The sequence below is a fragment of the Bufo bufo genome, chromosome 7 (genome assembly GCF_905171765.1).
Source record: "Bufo bufo chromosome 7, aBufBuf1.1, whole genome shotgun sequence".
Lineage (NCBI taxonomy): Eukaryota > Metazoa > Chordata > Amphibia > Anura > Bufonidae > Bufo > Bufo bufo.
This window is the reverse complement of record NC_053395.1, coordinates 13,350,170-13,370,475: the sequence shown is the minus strand read 5'-3', so window position 1 is coordinate 13,370,475 and position 20,306 is coordinate 13,350,170. Positions and strand designations below refer to the sequence as shown.

The window sequence follows — 20,306 nt, the reverse complement described above, 5'->3', positions numbered from 1 at the left end:
CAACACCCACCACTGAGCCGTGGACAAACTGGCAGCCGCAACAAAGGACCAGAAACATAGGACTCCTGTCCTGGAAGTGTTAACATTAACTTCTTAGGAAATAAATCAAAGGCCTAGCAGGCTGATTACAGTGGCACATCATATCCACTTGGCTCCGCTGGCAAGTACCGTCTGTAGTATTCTTCTACAGGAGGATGTGCCCACATAACAGTGTCAGGGGGCAGCTGTAGGGTAAAGGGGCCCCTAATAGGTATTGGCCCCATAGGCCTAGGGGTGAACCCTCTGGTGGACCGTGCCGGCCCTGGCATGATCACTGCAGGGTGTGACGTGCTTGGCACCGCCGCAGCAAGCGGTCCGGCGCTCTGGGTGCAGCAATTTACGGCAATCGCGGGTCCGGTCTGGGGCACTGACGGAGCGGTGGCAACAGAAGGCGGTCGGCGGGTGGTGACAGGCACCCTTACCTCATCCTTCCTCGGCGGCGTCTGGATCCTGGCGGTGTATGTCTTGCGTAGCTCCCGCAACTTCTCCTCCAGCCGGACGATCTGCTCACCGATGCTCTCTGTGTCGGAGTCGCTGTCCTCTGCTGGCGCCGCCGGCGCAGGTACAGTCACCGATGACGCGGACTCGGCCTCTTCAGGTACTGGCGACGCGTCTGGTCTCCGTCCCATCCGGATATTTTGAAAGGTAGCACTAAGTCCTTTTAACTGCTCCAGCTCCGATATTGTCTTCTCCCGACGAGGCAGCTCGGGGGAAGGATAGGGGCTCACCCATTTTTCCAACACGGCTGGCTGCCAGAAGACATTCGGCCCAATGAAGGAGCTCCGCTCCTGAAAGGCGTGATGGGCCGGCTCTGGAGAGCGTTCCGGTTCTCGCTCGCAGCCAGAGTAGTCTTCTCCTTCTTCTGCCTCCCAATCCTCAGGTCCTCGCTTGGGACGGGTCACAGCAGTCGCATAGGGGCCTCGTAGGCTCTCGGCAGGGGTGTACTCCACTTCCTCTCCCTCGCGGAGGCTGTGCTGGTACGAAGGGAGGTAGTCTCTTTTTACAGACCTTCGATTGACATAGAGGTCTCTGCCAGTTAGATAGTCCTGAATAAACCCGTAGCCACGGGATTTGTCAAACGACAGCACCACTCCCTTTCTCCTTTCCAGGCGGGGTAGGGTGTGCGTATGTTTCTCATGTATGGTCTTGGTCAGTTCCTCATAGACGATTTTAGTCTTTGTGTTCCGCTTGATAGCGGCCTCTCGGATCTCCGCCATCAGGGAAGACCATTTGAAAGATGGCTGGAAAAAGTCTCTCCACGAGCCATAGTAGGGCTCGGGTTCTTTCTCCCTTGTGCGGCAGGCGGGTTGCTCCGGTCCCGGAGCGTAGGCCGGTGGAGCCTCCTCTGGCTCAACACCAACATCCGACATCTTTGCATTCACAGGTGCGGACGCTGCAGTAACACTCTGCTCACAATCCAACATGCTCGATCCTACTGAGGAGAGCGATAGGGTCGCGCCAATTAGAGTAGCCAGCTCCTCCCATTGCACTGGGAGGCCGCCCCCCAGGTATTTCAGTATAGGGAAGGCGGTGTCCATGCTGGCAGACATGCCAATGTCCAGATAAGCCGTGGCGCCTGCCCTTGACCTTCTTCCCGCTTTTTCCTCAGAAAGGCGCCAACTTTTCCCGCCTTTTCGGGATGAAGGTGACGCAGCAGTAAATTCAGCAAGCTCAGCGGCCATCTTTAGGTACAAACGCTGTCTATTCACTGACAGCAAGCAGGAATGTTTAAAGTCCACAAAACCACACTCCAATGCGGCGATTTTCTTCCTCTGGGTAGCGCAATACTGCACAGCGCTTTTTAGAAGTTTTTGGTACACTTTGGGTATAATTTTCAGTCCACAAAGTCCACTTGAAATAAACAGGCAAATTGTCACTTTGGTCACAGGGCAACTGTATAAGGCACAAAGTTCACGCTTCTTGCACTATAAAGCGTGCGTATCCTGTTCGTGACACCAAAAGAGAGGTGCAGTGTACTCAAGTTGTGCGTAGTAGGTGTTTCTGAGTGTAGTAGTGCAATATACACTAATCTGGTACAGCTGACTCTCTGCAAGGGCAGGTATAGGTAGGAATAGTTCGTGACGCCAGTGCCAAGTAAACGGTGGCACGCCGTTTGCGGATGCAGGAATAATTTGAGGAAACGTGGTGTTAAAACAGAACTTCAACTTTAGTAGTTTGCAGGCAGAGACAATATTGGAAACGCAGTTCCTCAGCATACAGTCGATTTTGCAATTCGGTCGATGCAGGCAATTCAGTACAGCAGGGTAATTACAGAGTGTTAAACACAGGATTTGCAGCAAAGGAGCTTGCACTCTAACTCTGACTGATCCTGGAATGTAGCAATTCTTCACCAAGGCCCATTAACCTAAGTCTGGCTTTATATCCTTGATTATGGCTTAAATAAGTACCTCCTCTGTTTCTCTCAGTACCTCTGGCTCCTCTGATCTTTGCCTCAGTCTCTCCTAGCTTCTGAATGGTTCCTCAGGCCCTTAGGCTAAGGTATTCCTGCTTCTGCATATGGGTATTCAGGAGGGAATCTTCTCCTGAACAGCAGGCTTCAGGCCTGGACTTGTCTCAGACATTGTCTAAACTCCAACTGTAGATTACAGACACTAGACTCCGTCTGCCTTGCACTTCCCTGACTGGCCTTATATAAACTAGGGCTCCCTAGCTCCCTCTATGGACTAGAAGTTGTAATAACACCCCTAGCAGGCCTGCACATGCAAGTTTCAATGACAGGGAAATACACACATTACATTGCATTTTATAAAACTGACATACAACAACTCCCCATAATTAAGGAGGGACGACAGCACACCAAGTGACCTTTGGTAGTAACGGGTATTACAACTCCCGTATACTACACAAAGCCTCAAGGACTTACTGGTGCACAGCCATCTTGCACCTCCAGCTAGACCAAGTACGTGGCTGAGTCGTCGCCCTGTGGGCTGCTTCAGATGCAGTGGTTGTGTGGCCTGTGGCAACATAGACCAGGGAAAAACCTTTCACAGTACCAACCTCCAACGCAGTTTTGACATTAAAGATTTCATCTCATGCAGAACTGTTGGTGTAATATATAAAATCACATGTATCTGCCAAAAAGAATATATTGGCAAGACTAAGCGCGAGCTACGTAGACGCATAGGAGAACATCTCCTGGATATTGAGAAGCGTCGCGACACCCCAGTGGCCCGCCATGTCTGTGATCTACACCAAGGCAACCCCAAGGCCATTAGAGTCATGGGTATTGAGGCCGTCAGTCCCCCCAAGAGAGGAAGTGATTGGGACAAGATCATTTTACAACATGAGTCACGGTGGATATTTCTTTTAAAGACTGTCGCACCAAACGGCCTTAACGAGCAGCTGAACTACAGCTGCTTTCTGTAGAATGATTTTTGTTCTTGTCACCGTCACCACCTGTCTTTGGGGTGGTATTTGATTAAACCATCACGTTTATGCATCAATTGTCATTTCTGAATGCATTTACTGTCACCTCCCTGTCATTATCAATTCATTATCAATTCATTATGCACACCTAAGTCGAGTATGAACTTTGCATGGGTATCACCCGCTAGTACCATTATTCTTTTGTGTCAGTTTTTAGATCAGGATTTAATACTGACTAAGACCCTATATGAGATATTAATTTGTCTTTCATGATCACCTGCTTTGACCTGTCTCCCTGCTTGTATCTCTATTCTTCAGCTGTACCTATCCAACATAGGATAAATGGCCGCAAATATCTTTAAATTAGAACCGATTGTGGTTCATTATATTCAGCTATACTCTCGTTTGTCCGATCGATTGTATTTTGCCGAGTATTAAGAAGTAATCGACACCTGAATTGCTTCTCATTTCTTCTGCTGTTCTGTACAGCCTCCGCGATCTCGCGATATCTAATGCGAGCTCGCGCATGCGCAGGAGTGCGTTCTGTATCAGGCACTCTGTCTGCGCTCCAAGCCTCGTTTCCATTCCGCGATGTGCGCATGCGCTACGCTCACGTGCAGGCGGGTAAGCACGCTCATTGGCCTTCATTACCGACGGCAGTGGCGGGAATCAAGGTGTATTTAAACAAGGAGGGTACACCAGGTTAGTTGGCGTCCCATATGCAGTCACTCTCATCTGAATACTGCATTTCTCTTTAACCTCCTACCAATGAGGTAGCCCACAAAGGGGCCAAATATCTTTGTGCACCTTATGACCATTTGACTGACCGTGTCAATATTGGTCTGTAGGCTTGTCTGCTTTACCTAGGATAGACTTGCCTGTCTTTTCATCATCTCCCCTGATGAGCTGCCCCTTGTCCCGGCAGCGAAACGCGCATGTAGGGATTTGCCTATGCATATACAGGGACATATAGTATTGTAGAACCAGGGACAGGTTCCGGACGGGGTCGTCCTTTTAAGGACGAGTGCCCTGTGGTCAGGTTGCTACCACACTTTTAGTATCAGGGTCTACGGTTAGACAGCTATAGGGTAAACTATAGGGACCCTACATGCATTTGTCTGATTGCATCTACCTTTCTTTTCCCTGCGATTCATCCGACCATCTATACAGGATGAACCACTACTGAAACATCGTGTGGAGAAGCTTCAGACGACCTTCCCTGGGTACCGGTAGGACACACTGGTTACCTACTCAGTGCCGCCGTGCACTTTAATCATTTTTTGATACTGGGATGACCATGGACCACTTCACCCAGTGGTCTACACCTCTATTCATCCCTTGTATCTCATTTTTTGCACACTTTATTTAGGATTTTATTTAGCATATAATATTAAATGTTATGTTTTAGGATTATTCTCTCTGAATTTTTCTTATTTATACATACATCGCCCACGATTACCCAGCCTAAATCGAGTCTCTGTGCATATGGGGCATTATCAGGACCGTTGCATTGTTGACGCACCTTGTGGACCCTCAGAATGTCTCTCCCGAGCAGAAGTAGGATGTCAGCATTCATGTCCATAGGGAGGATCTCACTAGCTAGATGTTTCAAGTGGGAATGATGATATGCAGCTTCTGGAGTAGGAATTTCATCTCTTTCATCTGGTATTTGGTCGCATTCAATTAACGTTGGCAAGGGTATATGAACGTTCCCTTTTATGGAGGAGATAAGGTATCCAGTGGCTCTTCTGCCATAAGTCTCTACACGACCAGAACAAGTGTTGAGTGTATATGGTGTTGCTTCTCCTGCTATGCCGAAAATCTCAAAGAATTTAGGTTTTGCCAGAGACCTATTGCTTTGTTCATCAATAATTGCGTACATTCTGATGGCTCTTTCAGATTGCCCTTCTGGGTAGACGTTGACCAAACACACCTTTGCACAGCACTTAGAATCAGCCTCCTTGCCACATATCGCCATACAGAAAGAGGAAATATTAGTTGTAGCTAATTCTTGAGCCGGTGGCTCCCCGCCATGAAGTGCGACGGCATTGGTTGCAGCTTGAGATGGTGCGTTGTCTGAAGGCAAGGTAGGATGCATTGCTGTAACGTGCTTGTCACTGTTGCATTCTGCACACTTGATAATAACCTTACAGTCTTTCACCATATGATTAGATAAGGCACAACACTTGTAACACACTCCAAGCTCTTTGAGTATCTCTCTGCGTTCTTGCAAGGTCTTTGCCCTGAGCCCACGACACTCCTTTAAAGGATGAGGTCTTTTATGGATGGGGCACATGCGGTTAGGGTCCTTTTCTTTGAGGACAGGGTATTCCTTCCTAGTAGTGCAGGTTGAAATGAGTGGAACATTGGTTTTTCTAACGGATACTGTCCCCCTTAAGTCTCTACGTTTATTTGTGGTGTTGTCATACCTTGAACATGAGGATGAAGCAGGTAGAGTGGATTCAGTGAAGTCAAAGCTGGGGTCGTTCTTCTTCCGAGCTTGGTCACTGATGAATCTGGTAAAATAAGAGAAAGAGGGAAAAGACACATTGTGTTCTCTCTTGTATCTGGAGCCCTGGTCTGCCATTTCTCTTGCATGCCATGTGGTAGTTTCGACACTATTGGATTAACGCCATGTGCGGTATCAAGGTAACTCAGTCCTGGCAGACGTGGGTCCATTTTTGCCAATTCAAGTTCTTTTAGTAGGTCGCTCAGATCCTGGAGTTTGCGATTGTCTTTGCCAGTTATCCTTGGGAAGGCTTGAAGTCTCCTGAATAAGGCACTTTCTATAGCTTCTGGACTGCCATAGGTCTGTTCAAGTCTCTCCCATGCTGCAGCGAGACCTTCCTCTGAGTGGCCTGCATGAACCACTCTTAATGTCTTTATGCGTTCTGCAGATTCTGGGCCTAACCATTTGATGAGCAAGTCAAGTTCCTCCATGGCAGTGAGGTTTATGTCACCGATTACTGCTTTAAAGGTCGATTTCCAGGCCCTGTAGTTTTCGGCACGGTCATCAACCCTTGAGAGACTAATGTTAATCAGCTCCCTGCGCATCATGTATTTGGCAAAGTCTGACATGTCTGATCTCCCATTCCATATTGCGGTATTGCATTGTGGTGTCTCTAGAGCATGTGGGGGCTCTGGCCGATAAGGTTGAGATTGATCAGGATGGAATGATGTGGCATAAGGATTAAGCTGCGGTTTAGTCTCTGGATGGTCAGCCCGCTTGGTGCTAGATATTACCTTATTACTGGGCTGTGATGATTTCTGGTACTCTGTGGGTTCGCCCAGTTGGTGAGCTAGAAGTGGCGTTGGTGCATGCGATTTAGCAGGAGGAGTAGGCGATGGTTGCCTTAGCACATACCTGGCAGTGCGGTCGGCTGGGTCTTCCTCTTCTCCTGGAACGAAACAGTCTGGGCCGGTACCTTGGCCTAATGCTTGTTCGAGGACCTTTAGTTTAGCCAAGGTAGCTGCTTCTTCCCTTTCTGTCTGGAGGATCTTTAGCTGGGCTTCTGTCTCAGCCTCCATTTCTGCTATCTTAGCCTCCATTTCTGCTTTCTTAGCCTCCATTTCTGCTTTCTTAGCCTCCATTTCTGCTTTCTTAGCCTCCATTTCTGCTTTCTTCTCCGCCTCCTTCTTAGCAAAGGAACTTCTTACGCTAGCTTCCTCTGCTTCTGCCCGGACTTCTATAAGCTTGTCATGCAAGGCTGACCTTCCGGAACGAGAGGTTTTGGAAGATGAAAGGGTATGTTTACTTGAAGTTGATCGAATGGATCTCGCCTCCTGTAAATGTGCGATGCGGAGTTCTGCCTTGCTCTTAGCATCTTGTACTAGGGCATCCTTCTCTTCAAGGAGATTCTTTCTCTCACTCAGCTCCTCTGAGGCTTCGTCAAAATCAGAGTCGCTCAGGAAAGTGATGTACTTAGCAGAGAGTCGCTGATAGCGGACATAGGAGTTAGTTAAGCGATTCAACGTTGTGGTTAACTTTCTTGGGTCGTTGTTATATCGTAAAAGAGCTGCTATATAGTGTTCAGTTCTCTGCCATAAATCGTTTAAATTGTCACTGAACTCTTCTTTGGTCGTCTCAAAGTTCTCTATAATCTTTTGTGTTGGCTTGATAACACGTTTAGATCATACTGCTTGTTCTTCAGTTAACATGGACTCTGCTTCCTGCATATCTGAGTTTTTGGGAGCAGGGTGACTTTCTGTATGTTCAGTTACTGAGAGATCCACTAAGCCTCTTGTGGACATGTTGTTCCTATTTAAGCGGTACTGTCTCTTTAAGAGGGTATTCCAGCTTGTGCACTGTGCTTATGAAGCCACGTGCGTGTAAGATGGCGGACAACTCTAAGCTCGCTGGCAGACTGTGTGTAGACATGCAAGACTGTAGATTTAAGCTTCTTTTTGACTATTCTGCCACAGATGTACGTTAGAGATTATCCCCTGATTGGTTGTGAGTGATAGCCCCTGTACAAGCAATGGTAGATAGCTGAACTCACTAATATCTCCAGATATAGGCACCAGTTGCATGTGATGATCCAGTGAGGAGAATACAATGGTGAAGCTTTGATCATTTATTGATTTGCCTTGAAAACAAATGCAGGGAAATGAGGGTATGCTGGGAGGATATTAGAGGTCAAAAAGAATAGCTCTCACCAGGTTGAAGGTCTGCCAGAAAGAGGAAGTACGAAGGACCTTACACAGGATGTGATGTCACAAAAGAGGGAGGAGAGCAATGCAATAGAAATTTACATAACACACTATAAATGGTATTATAAGAATAACCACAGGGTGGCAGCGTTACACAACATAGTAAATGATAATATAATGCAAACACAATTGTAGAATACAAGAATAAAGGCTGGAACAGCACACCCCCACTTTTGGGGGGGAAAAAGTGCGTCTTATAAAGCGAAAAATACTGTAATTGTCGATAAAAGCCTTTGAAACGTATGAAGTGCGTGTAATTATATTTCACTACATCACAGAAACAACTGAAACAAAGATCTAAAAGCAGTTTAGCAGCAAACTTTGTGAAAACTAATATTTGTGTCATTCTAAAAACTTTTGGCCACGACTGTACAGATCACCGAGGTGAGAGAGGGGACGGAGCTAGCGTCCCGCGTCAGACGCGCTCCATGTGCACACTGAATCCATTCAGCTTGATTCCTGAGAAGATTGCACTCGCTGCTCCTCAGGATGGAGCCCATCATCCACCTCCTACAGGGGTCTCCTGTAATACTCCACATGTCTCATTGTCCTGACTGGAGGAGACAGAGGTGAAGTTTGCTTTACTCTCCCCAACATTTCTGATGGACTCTTCTCTTATTTGTACTGATGTTTAGTGGGTTTTCATTTATTTTCTTATTGGAATGCAATCTCTGAGCTGCAGGGGTTAATTCTTCTATAGGAGCTCTCCGCCCTCTTATGTAAATTCTTCCTATTTAAGCTTTCGGTTCCTGCTCCTCAGTACCACAATGGCGTCTGCTGATCTGAGGGCCGAGCTGGACTGCTCCATCTGCCTGAGCCTCTATACAGACCCCGTGTCTCTGAGATGTGGACACAACTTCTGCCGCTCGTGTATTGTGAGTGCGCTGGATGCACAGGAGGCAGCTGGAGTGTATTCCTGTCCTGACTGCAGAGCAGAATATCCGGAGCGTCCGGCCCTGGAGAAGAACAGGAAGCTGGGGAACATAGTGGAGCGTTTCTTATCTGTTCAGCCTGATATGGAGGAGACCGGGATCTTCTGTACTTACTGTACTAAGTCTCCTGTACTGGCTGTGAGGACATGTCTGCAGTGTGAGGCCTCGTACTGTGGAGAACACTTGAGTAGACACAGTAAGTCATCAGAACATACTTTGGTTGAACCTACTGCTACCCCGAAGGAGAGAAAATGCTCCACACACAAGGAGGTGCTGAAATACTATTGTCCTATAGACGCCGCCTGTATCTGTGTGTCCTGCTGTCTGGTCGGCGAGCACAAGGGACATGACGTGGAGCTACTGGACGTGGCCTCTGAGAAGGAGAAAGAGAAGCTGAGGAAATATCTGGAGGAACTAAACCCACAAAAAGCAGAAATTCAGACAAAACTTCAGAATCTGCAGGATCGTCAGAGGAATATCCAGGAGAAGGCCTCTGATAAGAGGAAGAACGTCAGGAAGTTATTTATGGACATTAAGGTGCAACTGGAAATGGCAGAAAAGAAAGCGCTGAGCGAGATCTCCAGGCAGGAGGAGAAGATTGTGTCCCAGATATCTGATCTGATCAAGAAGCTGGAAATAGAGGAGGGCGAGCTGTCCAGGAAGATGCGTCACGTGGAGGAGATGTGTCATGTCACCGACCCAATAAGACTCCTACAAGAAAGTGACATTACAGTATGTGGTCATGGAGATGATGAGGACACAGGGGGAGATGGTGGAGAGGGCAGGTCTGAGGATGATCTGGATGAGGTTCTGATCTCACTGACCTTACACCGATCTATGAGGGATATTGTCACCAATGTCACATCAGAGCTCGGGCTCCATGTTCCAGACATATTGCTGGATGAGGACACTGCTCATATATATGTGAAGATATCAGAAGATCTGAAAACAGCAACAGGAACAGAAGAAGAACAGGACAGACCAGAATCACCGGGAAGGTTCCTGTATTATCTCCAGGTGTTAAGCAGATGTGTCCTCTCCTCAGGAAGACATTACTGGGAGGTAGAGTGGGACCAGAAAGGAGGATGTGACATCGGACTGTCCTATCCCAGTATAGAAAGGAAAGGACAGCAGTCTGGTATTGGATGTAATGATAAATCTTGGTGTTTGTATATGTCTGGTGCAGGATGTACAGTGTATCACCGCTCAGTCAGATCCCCCCTCAGTGTAGATACAACATGTCCTAGATTTGGGGTCTTCTTAGACTATGAGGCCGGGCGTCTGTCCTTCTATCGGCTGTGTGACCCCATCAGACACTTACACACCTTCACCGCCTCCTTCTCTCAACCCCTACATGTTGTCTTCTGTGTGTGGCCTGGAGCCTCTGTTAGAATAATAAGCTGAGGCCGATGCGTCCACGTCCCGTTATAATCTCCGCCTATAAGTCACTATATAGCGCTGTATGGGCGGAGCCTCCGATCACACAATGTATATGGCGGCTCTATGGGGGGGGTTTACTGTACGATTATTTTATATTCCTTGGAGATCAGATCCAGAATCGATGCTGCACACGAGTTCTGGTGAACGCACATTAGATCCGCAGCGTATCCGCACCAATACCTGCAATGTGTGATTACGGTTTTTGGTGCGGATAAGATGCGGTTTTCCACTGAAAAGGGTGAAATCCGCAGACATAACTGACAGGCCGCAGATCTGGGAATCCGCACGGAAATAATCGGCGAAGTGTACGTGATCGGGGTAATCTCATACACTTTGCTGGTGCTGTAATTCGTTACGGTTTTTCCACATGGGAATTCGCCTGGAAAGACTGAGCGTATTCCGCAGCGTGCGCAGATGGCCTTCGGGTACAAGCGCACGCTGCGTATTACCTGCTGGTTTTCCAGAGTGAAATAATACCGCCTAAGCAGATGGGATTCTCAGTTTCTCATCTACACGGAGCGGAAGTTTCCTGCGTCCGGAGTGACCTGCGGAGCGGATCCGGAGATCTGCGGCCGGTGGATTGTCCGTGCGGATTTCTCCCTTTACAATGCAGAGGGGGAGATCTGGGGAAATCCGTGTCAGGATCTGCAGTTAACAGGTGTGGATCCTGGAGCGGAGATACACCGCCGAGTGCACGTACCTCATGGGGGCATCATTAACCCTTCCCCGTCCTCCACTGAGGTCGCTGTAGGGGCTTCTTTATGTTTCTGGGACACATTTGGGGAACATATAATTATTAATCAGCTTTTCCTATTTCTGTAGAGATGTGACAATGTGACGCTTCTTTCCGCACTATACGCGGCATTTGTTGTGTTTTTTCCCTTTTTATGGAATAAATGTCTGACTACTTCTGTCCATCAGAGTTGTCGGTCCTATCATCTGGGTGTCAGTGGTCTCCTCCGCCATCATGTCTGTTATAACCGCAGGTAATGAGTTCTGCAATACACTGGATCTGTACAGCGCCACCTGCTGTTCTTGTCCTTATCTTTGGCCGCTCGCGCTGAGCTGGTCGCACGCGCTCAGTTTAAGGCGACGTCTACACGACGAGGTGTCTTGGTCCCAACTCTATACATTGTGTTAGTGTGAGAACATACCGCGCGCTCCGTATTGTGCCGCCTATAGAGCTCCCATTGTTGTGCTCGCCGCCTGGACTCAGCACTTTTCTAACTATCCCCTGTAATGGTCGCCTTCCCTGCGGCGCAGCATGTCGGACGGCGCCCGCGCTATGTTACGGTCATTACTTACTGTATGCAGCAGAGTTGTATTTGTAGTTGAGCAGTGTATGCAGCAGAGCTGTATGTCTGTGTAGTTGAGCGGTGTATGCAGCAGAGCTGTATGTCTGTGTAGTTGAGAAGTGTATGCAGCAGAGCTGTATGTCTGTTTTGTTGAGCGGTGTATAGAGCAGAGCTGTATGTATGTGTAGTTGAGCAGTGTATGCAGCAGAGTTGAATGTGTAGTTGAGCAGTGTATGCAGCAGAGCTGTATGTCTGTAGATGAGCATTGTATGCAGCAGAGCTGTATGTCTGTAGTTGAGCAATGTATGTACCAGAGCTGTATGTCTGTGTAGTTGAGCAGTGTATGCAGTAGAGCTGTATGTCTGTGTAGTTAAGAAGTGTATGCAGCAGAGCTGTATGTCTGTGTAGTTGAGAAGTGTATGCAGCAGAGCTGTATGTCTGTAGTTGAGCAGTGTATGCAGCAGAGATGTATGTCTGTAGATTAGCATTGTATGCAGCAGAGCTGTATGTCTGTGTAGTTGAGCAGTATATGTAGCAGTGTTGTATGTCTGTGCAGTTGAGCAGTGTATGCAGCAGAGCTGTATGTCTGTGTAGTTGAGAAGTGTATGCAGTAGAGCTGTATGTCTGTGTAGTTGAGAAGTGTATGCAGCAGAGCTGTATGTTTGTGTAGTTGAGAAGTGTATGCAGTAGAGCTGTATGTCTGTGTAGTTGAGAAGTGTATGCAGCAGAGCTGTATGTCTGTGTAGTTGAGAAGTGTATGCAGCAGAGCTGTATGTCTGTAGTTGAGCAGTGTATGCAGCAGAGCTGTATGTCTGTGTAGTTGAGCAGTGTATGCAGCAGAGCTGTATGTCTGTGTAGTTGAGCAGTATATGTAGCAGTGTTGTATGTCTGTGCAGTTAAGCAGTGTATGCAGCAGAGCTGTATGTCTGTGTAGTTGAGAAGTGTATGCAGTAGAGCTGTATGTCTGTGTAGTTGAGAAGTGTATGCAGCAGAGCTGTATGTCTGTGTAGTTGAGAAGTGTATGCAGTAGAGCTGTATGTCTGTGTAGTTGAGAAGTGTATGCAGCAGAGCTGTATGTCTGTGTAGTTGAGAAGTGTATGCAGCAGAGCTGTATGTCTGTAGTTGAGCAGTGTATGCAGCAGAGCTGTATGTTTGTGTAGATGAGCAGTGTATGCAGCAGAGCTGTATGTCTGTGTAGTTGAGCAGTATATGCAGCAGAGCTGTATGTCTGTGTAGTTGAGCAGTGTATGTAGCAGTGTTGTATGTCTGTGCAGTTGAGCAGTGTATGCAGCAGAGCTGTATGTCTGTGTAGTTAATAAGTGTGTGCAGCAGAGCTGTATGTCTGTGTAGTTGAGCAGTATATGTAGCAGTGTTGTATGTCTGTGCAGTTGAGCAGTGTATGCAGCAGAGCTGTATGTCTGTGTAGTTGAGCGGTGTATGCAGCAGAGCTGTATGTCTGTAGATGATAAGTGTATGCAGCAGAGCTGTATGTCTGTGTAGTTGAGAAGTGTATGCAGCAGAGCTGTATGTCTGTTTTGTTGAGCGGTGTATAGAGCAGAGCTGTATGTATGTGTAGTTGAGCGGTGTATGCAGCAGAGTTGAATGTGTAGTTGAGAAGTGTATGCAGCAAAGTTGTATTTGTAGTTGAGCAGTGTATGCAGCAGGGCTGTATGTCTGTGTAGTTGAGCAGTATATGTAGCAGTGCTGTATGTCTGTGCAGTTAAGCAGTGTATGCAGCAGAGCTGTATGTCTGTGTAGTTGAGCAGTGTATGCAGCAGAGCTGTATGTCTGTGTAGTTGAGCAGTATATGTAGCAGTGTTGTATGTCTGTGCAGTTGAGCAGTGTATGCAGCAGAGCTGTATGTCTGTGTAGTTGAGAAGTGTATGGAGCAGAGCTGTATGTCTGTGTAGTTGAGCAGTATATGTAGCAGAGCTGTATGTCTGTGTAGTTGAGCAGTGTATGGAGCAGAGCTGTATGTCTGTGTAGTTGAGCAGTGTATGGAGTAGAGCTGTATGTCTGTGCAGTTGAGCAGTGAATGTACCAGAACTATATGTCTGTGTAGTTGAGCGGTGTATGCAGTGGAGCTGTATGTTCGTGCAGTTAAGAAGTGTATGCAGCAGAGCTTTATGTCTCTGTAATTGAGCAGTATATGTAGCAGAGCTGTATGTCTGTGTAGTTGAGCAGTGTATGCAGCAGAGCTGTATGTCTGTGTAGCTGAACAGTGTATGCAGCAGAGCTGTATGTTTGTGTTGTTGAGCAGTATATGTAGCAGAGCTGTATGTCTGTAGATTAGCATTGTATGTAGCAGAGCTGTATGTCTGTGCAGTTGAGCAGTGTATGCAGCAGGCTGTATGTCTGTGTAGTCGAGAAGAGTATGTAGCAGAACTGTATGTCTAAGTAGTTGAGCCGTGTATGCAGCAAAGCTGTATGACTGTGTAGTTGAGCCGTGTATGCAGCAGAGTTGTATTTGTAGTTGAGCAGTGTATGCAGCAGAGCTGTATGTCTGTAGATGAGCATTGTATGCAGCAGAGCTGTATGTCTGTGTAGTTGAGCAGTGTATGCAGCAGAGCTGTATGTCTGTGTAGTCGAGTAGTGTATGCAACAGAGCTGTATGTCTGTGTAGATAAGCAGTGTATGAAGCAGAGCTATATGTCTGTGTAGTTAAGAAGTGTATGCAGCAGAGCTGTATGTCTGTAGATAAGCAGTGTATGTAGCAGAGCTGTATGTCTTTAGATAAGCAGTGTATGTAGCAGAGCTGTATGTCTGCGTAGATGAGCAGTGTATGCAGCAGAGCTGTATGTCTGTGTAGTTGAGAAGTGTATGCAGCAGAGCTGTATGTCTGTGTAGCTGAACAGTGTATGTAGCAGAGCTGTATGTCTGTAGATAAGCAGTGTATGTAGCAGAGCTGTATGTCTTTAGATAAGCAGTGTATGTAGCAGAGCTGTATGTCTGTGTAGATGAGCAGTGTATGCAGCGGAACTGTATGTCTGTGTAGTTGAGAAGTGTATGCAGCAGAACTGTATGTCTGTGTAGTTGAGAAGTGTATGCAGCAGAGCTGTATGTCTGTAGATATGCAGTGTATGTAGCAGAGCTGTATGTCTTTAGATAAGCAGTGTATGTAGCAGAGCTGTATGTCTGTAGATGATAAGTGTATGCAGCAGAGCTGTATGTCTGTTTTGTTGAGCGGTGTATAGAGCAGAGCTGTATTTGTAGTTGAGCAGTGTATGCAGCAGAGCTGTATGTCTGTAGATGAGCATTGTATGCAGCAGAGCTGTATGTCTGTGTAGTTGAGCAGTGTATGCAGCAGAGCTGTATGTCTGTGTAGTCGAATAGTGTATGCAACAGAGCTGTATGTCTGTGTAGATAAGCAGTGTATGTAGCAGAGCTGTATGTCTGTGTAGTTGAGCAGTGTATGCAGCAGAGCTGTATGTCTGTGTAGTCGAATAGTGTATGCAACAGAGCTGTATGTCTGTGTAGATAAGCAGTGTATGTAGCAGAGCTGTATGTCTTTAGATAAGCAGTGTATGCAGCAGAGCTGTATGTCTGTGTAGTTGAGAAGTGTATGCAGCAGAGCTGTATGTCTGTGTAGTTGAGAAGTGTATGCAGCAGAGCTGTATGTCTGTTTTGTTGAGCGGTGTATAGAGCAGAGCTGTATGTATGTGTAGTTGAGCAGTGTATGCAGCAGAGCTGTATGTCTGTGTAGTTGAGAAGTGTATGCAGCAGAGTTGTATGTCTGTGTAGTTGAGCAGTGTATGGAGCAGAGCTGTATGTCTGCATAGTTGAGCAGTGTATGCAGCAGAGCTGTATGTCTGTGTAGTTGAGAAGTGTATGCAGCAGAGCTGTATGTCTGTAGTTGAGAAGCGTATGCAGCAGAGCTGTATGTCTGTGTAGTTGAGCAGTGTATGCAGCAGAGCTGTATGTCTGTTTTGTTGAGCGATGTATAGAGCAGAGCTGTATGTCTGTGTAGTTGAGCAGTGTCTGCAGCAGAGCTGTATGTCTGTGTAGTTGAGCAGTGTATGCAGCAGAGCTGTATGTCTGTAGTTGAGCAGTGTATGCAGCAGAGCTGTATGTCTGTGTAGTTAAGCAGTGTATGCAGCAGAGCTGTATGTCTGTGTAGTTGAGCAGTGTATGCAGCAGAGCTGTTTGTCTGTTTTGTTGAGCGATGTATAGAGCAGAGCTGTATGTCTGTGTAGTTGAGCGGTGTATACAGCAGAGCTGTATGTCTGTAGATGATAAGTGTATGCAGCAGAGCTGTATGTCTTTTTTGTTGAGCGGTGTATAGAGCAGAGCTGTATGTATGTGTAGTTGAGCGGTGTATGCAGCAGAGTTGAATGTGTAGTTGAGCAGTGTATGCAGCAGAGCTGTATGTCTGTGTAGTTGAGAAGTGTATGCAGCAGAGTTGTATATGTAGTTGAGCAGTGTATGCAGCAGGGCTGTATGTCTGTGTAGTTGAGCAGTATATGTAGCAGTGTTGTATGTCTGTGCAGTTGAGCAGTGTATGCAGCAGAGCTGTATGTCTGTGTAGTTGAGCAGTGTATGCAGCAGAGCTGTATGTCTGTGTAGTTGAGCAGTATATGTAGCAGAGCTGTATGTCTGTGTAGTTGAGCAGTGTCTGCAGCAGAGCTGTATGTCTGTGTAGTTGAGCAGTGTATGCAGCAGAGCTGTATGTCTGTGCAGTTGAGCAGTGTATGCAGCAGAGCTGTATGTCTGTGTAGTTGAGAAGTGTATGCAGTAGAGCTGTATGTCTGTGCAGTTGAGCAGTGTATGTACCAGAACTGTATGTCTAAGTAGTTGAGAAGTGTATGCAGCAAAGCTGTATGACTGTGTAGTTGAGCCGTGTATGCAGCAGAGTTGTATTTGTAGTTGAGCAGTGTATACAGCAGAGCTGTATGCCTGTAGAAGAGCATTGTATGCAGCAGAGCTGTATGTCTGTGTAGTTGAGCAGTGTATGCAGCAGAGCTGTATGTCTGTGTAGTCGAGTAGTGTATGCAACAGAGCTGTATGTCTGTGTAGTTGAGAAGTGTATGCAGCAGAGCTGTATGTCTGTTTTGTTGAGCGGTGTATAGAGCAGAGCTGTATGTATGTGTAGTTGAGCAGTGTATGCAGCAGAGCTGTATGTCTGTGTAGTTGAGAAGTGTATGCAGCAGAGTTGTATGTCTGTGTAGTTGAGCAGTGTATGGAGCAGAGCTGTATGTCTGCATAGTTGAGCAGTGTATGCAGTAGAGCTGTATGTCTGTGTAGTTGAGAAGTGTATGCAGCAGAGCTGTATGTCTGTAGTTGAGAAGCGTATGCAGCAGAGCTGTATGTCTGTGTAGTTGAGCAGTGTATGCAGCAGAGCTGTATGTCTGTGTAGTTGAGCAGTGTATGCAGCAGAGCTGTATGTCTGTGTAGTTGAGCAGTGTATGCAGCAGAGCTGTATGTCTGTAGTTGAGCAGTGTATGCAGCAGAGCTGTATGTCTGTGTAGTTGAGCAGTGTATGCAGCAGAGCTGTATGTCTGTTTTGTTGAGCGATGTATAGAGCAGAGCTGTATGTATGTGTAGTTGAGCGGTGTATGCAGCAGAGTTGAATGTGTAGTTGAGCAGTGTATGCAGAAGAGCTGTATGTCTGTAGATGATAAGTGTATGCAGCAGAGCTGTATGTCTTTTTTGTTGAGCGGTGTATAGAGCAGAGCTGTATGTATGTGTAGTTGAGCGGTGTATGCAGCAGAGTTGAATGTGTAGTTGAGCAGTGTATGCAGCAGAGCTGTATGTCTGTGTAGTTAAGAAGTGTATGCAGCAGAGTTGTATTTGTAGTTGAGCAGTGTATGCAGCAGGGCTGTATGTCTGTGTAGTTGAGCAGTATATGTAGCAGTGTTGTATGTCTGTGCAGTTGAGCAGTGTATGCAGCAGAGCTGTATGTCTGTGTAGTTGAGCAGTATATGTAGCAGAGCTGTATGTCTGTGAAGTTGAGCAGTGTATGCAGCAGAGCTGTATGTCTGTGTAGTTGAGCAGTGTATGCAGCAGAGCTGTATGTCTGTGCAGTTGAGCAGTGTATGCAACAGAGCTGTATGTCTGTGTAGATAAGCAGTGTATGTAGCAGAGCTGTATGTCTGTGTAGTTGAACAGTGTATGTAGCAGGGCTGTATGTCTTTAGATAAGCAGTGTATGTAGCAGAGCTGTATGTCTGTGTAGTTGAGAAGTGTATGCAGCAGAGCTGTATGTCTGTGTAGTTGAGCAGTGTATGCAGCAGAGCTGTATGTCTGTAGATAAGCAGTGTATGCAACAGAGCTGTATGTCTGTGTAGATAAGCAGTGTATGAAGCAGAGCTGTATGTCTGTGTAGTTGAACAGTGTATGTAGCAGGGCTGTATTTCTTTAGATAAGCAGTGTATGTAGCAGAGCTGTATGTCTGTGTAGTTGAGCAGTGTATGCAGCAGAGCTGTATGTCTGTGTAGTCGAGTAGTGTATGCAACAGAGCTGTATGTCTGTGTAGTTGAGAAGTGTATGCAGCATAGCTGTATGTCTGTTTTGTTGAGCGGTGTATAGAGCAGAGCTGTATGTATGTGTAGTTGAGCAGTGTATGCAGCAGAGCTGTATGTCTGTGTAGTTGAGCAGTGTATGGAGCAGAGCTGTATGTCTGCATAGTTGAGCAGTGTATGCAGCAGAGCTGTATGTCTGTGTAGTTGAGAAGTGTATGCAGCAGAGCTGTATGTCTGTAGTTGAGAAGCGTATGCAGCAGAGCTGTATGTCTGTTTTGTTGAGCGATGTATAGAGCAGAGCTGTATGTCTGTGTAGTTGAGCAGTGTCTGCAGCAGAGCTGTATGTCTGTGTAGTTGAGCAGTGTATGCAGCAGAGCTGTATGTCTGTAGTTGAGCAGTGTATGCAGCAGAGCTGTATGTCTGTTTTGTTGAGCGATGTATAGATCAGAGCTATATGTATGTGTAGTTGAGCGGTGTATGCAGCAGAGTTGAATGTGTAGTTGAGCAGTGTATGCAGCAGAGCTGTATGTCTGTAGATGATAAGTGTATGCAGCAGAGCTGTATGTCTTTTTTGTTGAGCGGTGTATAGAGCAGAGCTGTATGTATGTGTAGTTGAGCGGTGTATGCAGCAGAGTTGTATTTGTAGTTGAGCAGTGTATGCAGCAGGGCTGTATGTCTGTGTAGTTGAGCAGTATATGTAGCAGTGTTGTATGTCTGTGCAGTTGAGCAGTGTATGCAGCAGAGCTGTATGTCTGTGTAGTTGAGCAGTATATGTAGCAGAGCTGTATGTCTGTGAAGTTGAGCAGTGTATGCAGCAGAGCTGTATGTTTGTGTAGTTGAGCAGTGTATGCAGCAGAGCTGTATGTCTGTGCAGTTGAGCAGTGTATGCAACAGAGCTGTATGTCTGTGTAGATAAGCAGTGTATGAAGCAGAGCTGTATGTCTGTGTAGTTGAACAGTGTATGTAGCAGGGCTGTATGTCTTTAGATAAGCAGTGTATGTAGCAGAGCTGTATGTCTGTGTAGTTGAGAAGTGTATGCAGCAGAGCTGTATGTCTGTGTAGTTGAGCAGTGTATGAATCAGAGCTGTATGTCTGTTTTGTTGAGCGGTGTATGCAGCGGAGTTGAATGTGTAGTTGAGCAGTGTATGGAGCAGGGCTGTATGTCTGTGTAGTTGAGCAGTGTATGCAGCAGAGCTGTATGTCTGTGTAGTTGAGCAGTGTATGCAGCAGAGCTGTATGTCTGTAGTTGAGCAGTGTATGCAGCAGAGCTGTATGTCTGTGTTTTTGAGAAGTGTATGCAGCAGAGCTGTATGTCTGTGTAGTTGAGAAGTGTATGCAGCAGAGCTGTATGTCTGTGTAGTTGAGAAGTGTATGCAGCAGAGCTGTATGTAGTTGAGCAGTATATGTAGCAGAGCTGTATGTCTGTAGTTGAGCGGTGTATGCAGCAGAGCTGTATGTCTGTTTTGTTGAGCGATGTATAGAGCAGAGCTGTATGTCTGTGTAGTTGAGCGGTGTATGCAGCAGAGCTGTATGTCTGTAGATGATAAGTGTATGCAGCAGAGCTGTATGTCTTTTTTGTTGAGCGGTGTATAGAGCAGAGCTGTATGTATGTGTAGTTGAGCGGTGTATGCAGCAGAGTTGAATGTGTAGTTGAGCAGTGTATGCAGCAGAGCTGTATGTCTGTGTAGTTGAGCAGTGTATGCAGCAGTGTTGTATGTCTGTGCAGTTGAGCAGTGTATGCAGCAGAGCTGTATGTCTGTGTAGTTGAGCAGTATATGTAGCAGTGTTGTATGTCTGTGCAGTTGAGCAGTGTATGCAGCAGAGCTGTATGTCTGTGTAGTTGAGAAGTGTATGGAGCAGAGCTGTATGTCTGTGTAGTTGAGCAGTATATGTAGCAGAGCTGTATGTCTGTGAAGTTGAGCAGTGTATGCAGCAGAGCTGTATGTCTGTGTAGTTGAGCAGTGTATGGAGCAGAACTATATGTCTGTGTAGTTGAGCGGTGTATGCAGTGGAGCTGTATGTTCGTGTAGTTGAGAAGTGTATGCA

At 46.6% G+C, this 20,306-nt stretch overlaps 1 protein-coding gene across 1 annotated transcript; it reads left to right on the top strand.

Annotated features, from left to right (window-relative positions):
- The first annotated feature begins 8,885 nt into the window (after window positions 1–8,885).
- Window positions 8,886–11,452, top strand: LOC121007560 (E3 ubiquitin/ISG15 ligase TRIM25-like). The gene has a single exon (XM_040439588.1). The coding sequence runs from the start codon at window positions 8,904–8,906 to the stop codon at window positions 10,470–10,472; it is 1,569 nt and encodes a 522-aa protein (XP_040295522.1). The 5' UTR covers window positions 8,886–8,903; the 3' UTR covers window positions 10,473–11,452.
- Window positions 11,453–20,306: the final 8,854 nt, after the last annotated feature.